The sequence below is a fragment of the Charadrius vociferus genome, unplaced genomic scaffold (genome assembly GCF_000708025.1).
Source record: "Charadrius vociferus isolate BGI_N301 unplaced genomic scaffold, ASM70802v2 scaffold2585, whole genome shotgun sequence".
NCBI classification, from domain to species: domain Eukaryota; kingdom Metazoa; phylum Chordata; class Aves; order Charadriiformes; family Charadriidae; genus Charadrius; species Charadrius vociferus.
Window position 1 is genome coordinate 20,375 of NW_009648524.1, and position 867 is coordinate 21,241.

Here is an 867-nt window from a genome sequence, read left to right on the forward strand (position 1 = left end):
ACCAGCCCTTAACGCCGTCGTCCTCTTCCCCGGCAGCTGGAGCTCCTGGGGGGGCGGATGCTGCATGAGGGGCTGACACGGGATGGGGTGATGCGGTCCGAGGCTCCCGACTGCCGCTTGGATCTGGACGGGGAGCTGGAGGATGGGTAAGAGATGCCGGTGCCATTCCCAAACGGCCGTGGCAGCGTCTCGGGCAGGGGTAGCCTGGGCATCATTTCCAGCATCCCTCTTCTCAAAGCATTTAGGGTGGGGGTTTTTTTTTGAGCAATTTGCCCTTTCGGAGCAGTAAACCGATGAGGGTGAAGAGCAGAGATGAAGGTCGAGCTCTGCCGTGCCGGGGTTGTCATCCCTCGGGGGGATGGGGACGGGAGAGCACCAGCCAGTCCCAGGTCCCTACGGGCTGGTGGCTGCGTTTCCCCAGCGAGCAGGCTGGGACGGGGATTTCGGGGGTGCCGCGCTCTGCCGGGGGACGCTGAGCGGGCTGCCTCCCTGCCGCAGGTCCGAGGAGGAGGAGGATGAGGAGAAGAGGAAGGACACGAGCCGGCAGGGCACCTCCTCGCCCACGACCGACGGACCAGAGCCGGTCAGTTCTTGAGTTTAGCTTTCTCCTTCCCCGGCGGCAAAAAAAAAAAAAAGGTCTCCCCGCATGTCCCGCAGGCTCCTGGCAGACACCGTGACCGTGGCATGCCGATGGCTCCCCGCACCCCCAGCCCTTGCCTTGTTCCTTGCCTTGAGTTGAATAAATGCTAAATAACCCCCAAAAAGGTTGGGCGGGCGTGCGGGTGCTGCACCTTCCCCTTCACCCCGGCTCCTGGGGGGCGGCCGGGGGGTTCCCCGCGGCGGCCCGGGGCACCCCACCTCCCCCTG

At 64.8% G+C, this 867-nt stretch overlaps 1 protein-coding gene across 1 annotated transcript in view; it reads left to right on the forward strand.

Moving 5' to 3' along the window:
* SPTB (spectrin, beta, erythrocytic) overlaps positions 1-867 on the forward strand; it is a gene marked incomplete at its 3' end in the record, with an annotated part of 18,661 nt that overhangs the window by 14,868 nt on the left and 2,926 nt on the right. The window contains exons 31-32 of the mRNA XM_009885702.1: positions 37-146; positions 499-583. Of these exons, the coding sequence (XP_009884004.1) occupies positions 37-146; positions 499-583 (195 nt within the window). The remainder of the gene's footprint in view (positions 1-36; positions 147-498; positions 584-867) is intronic.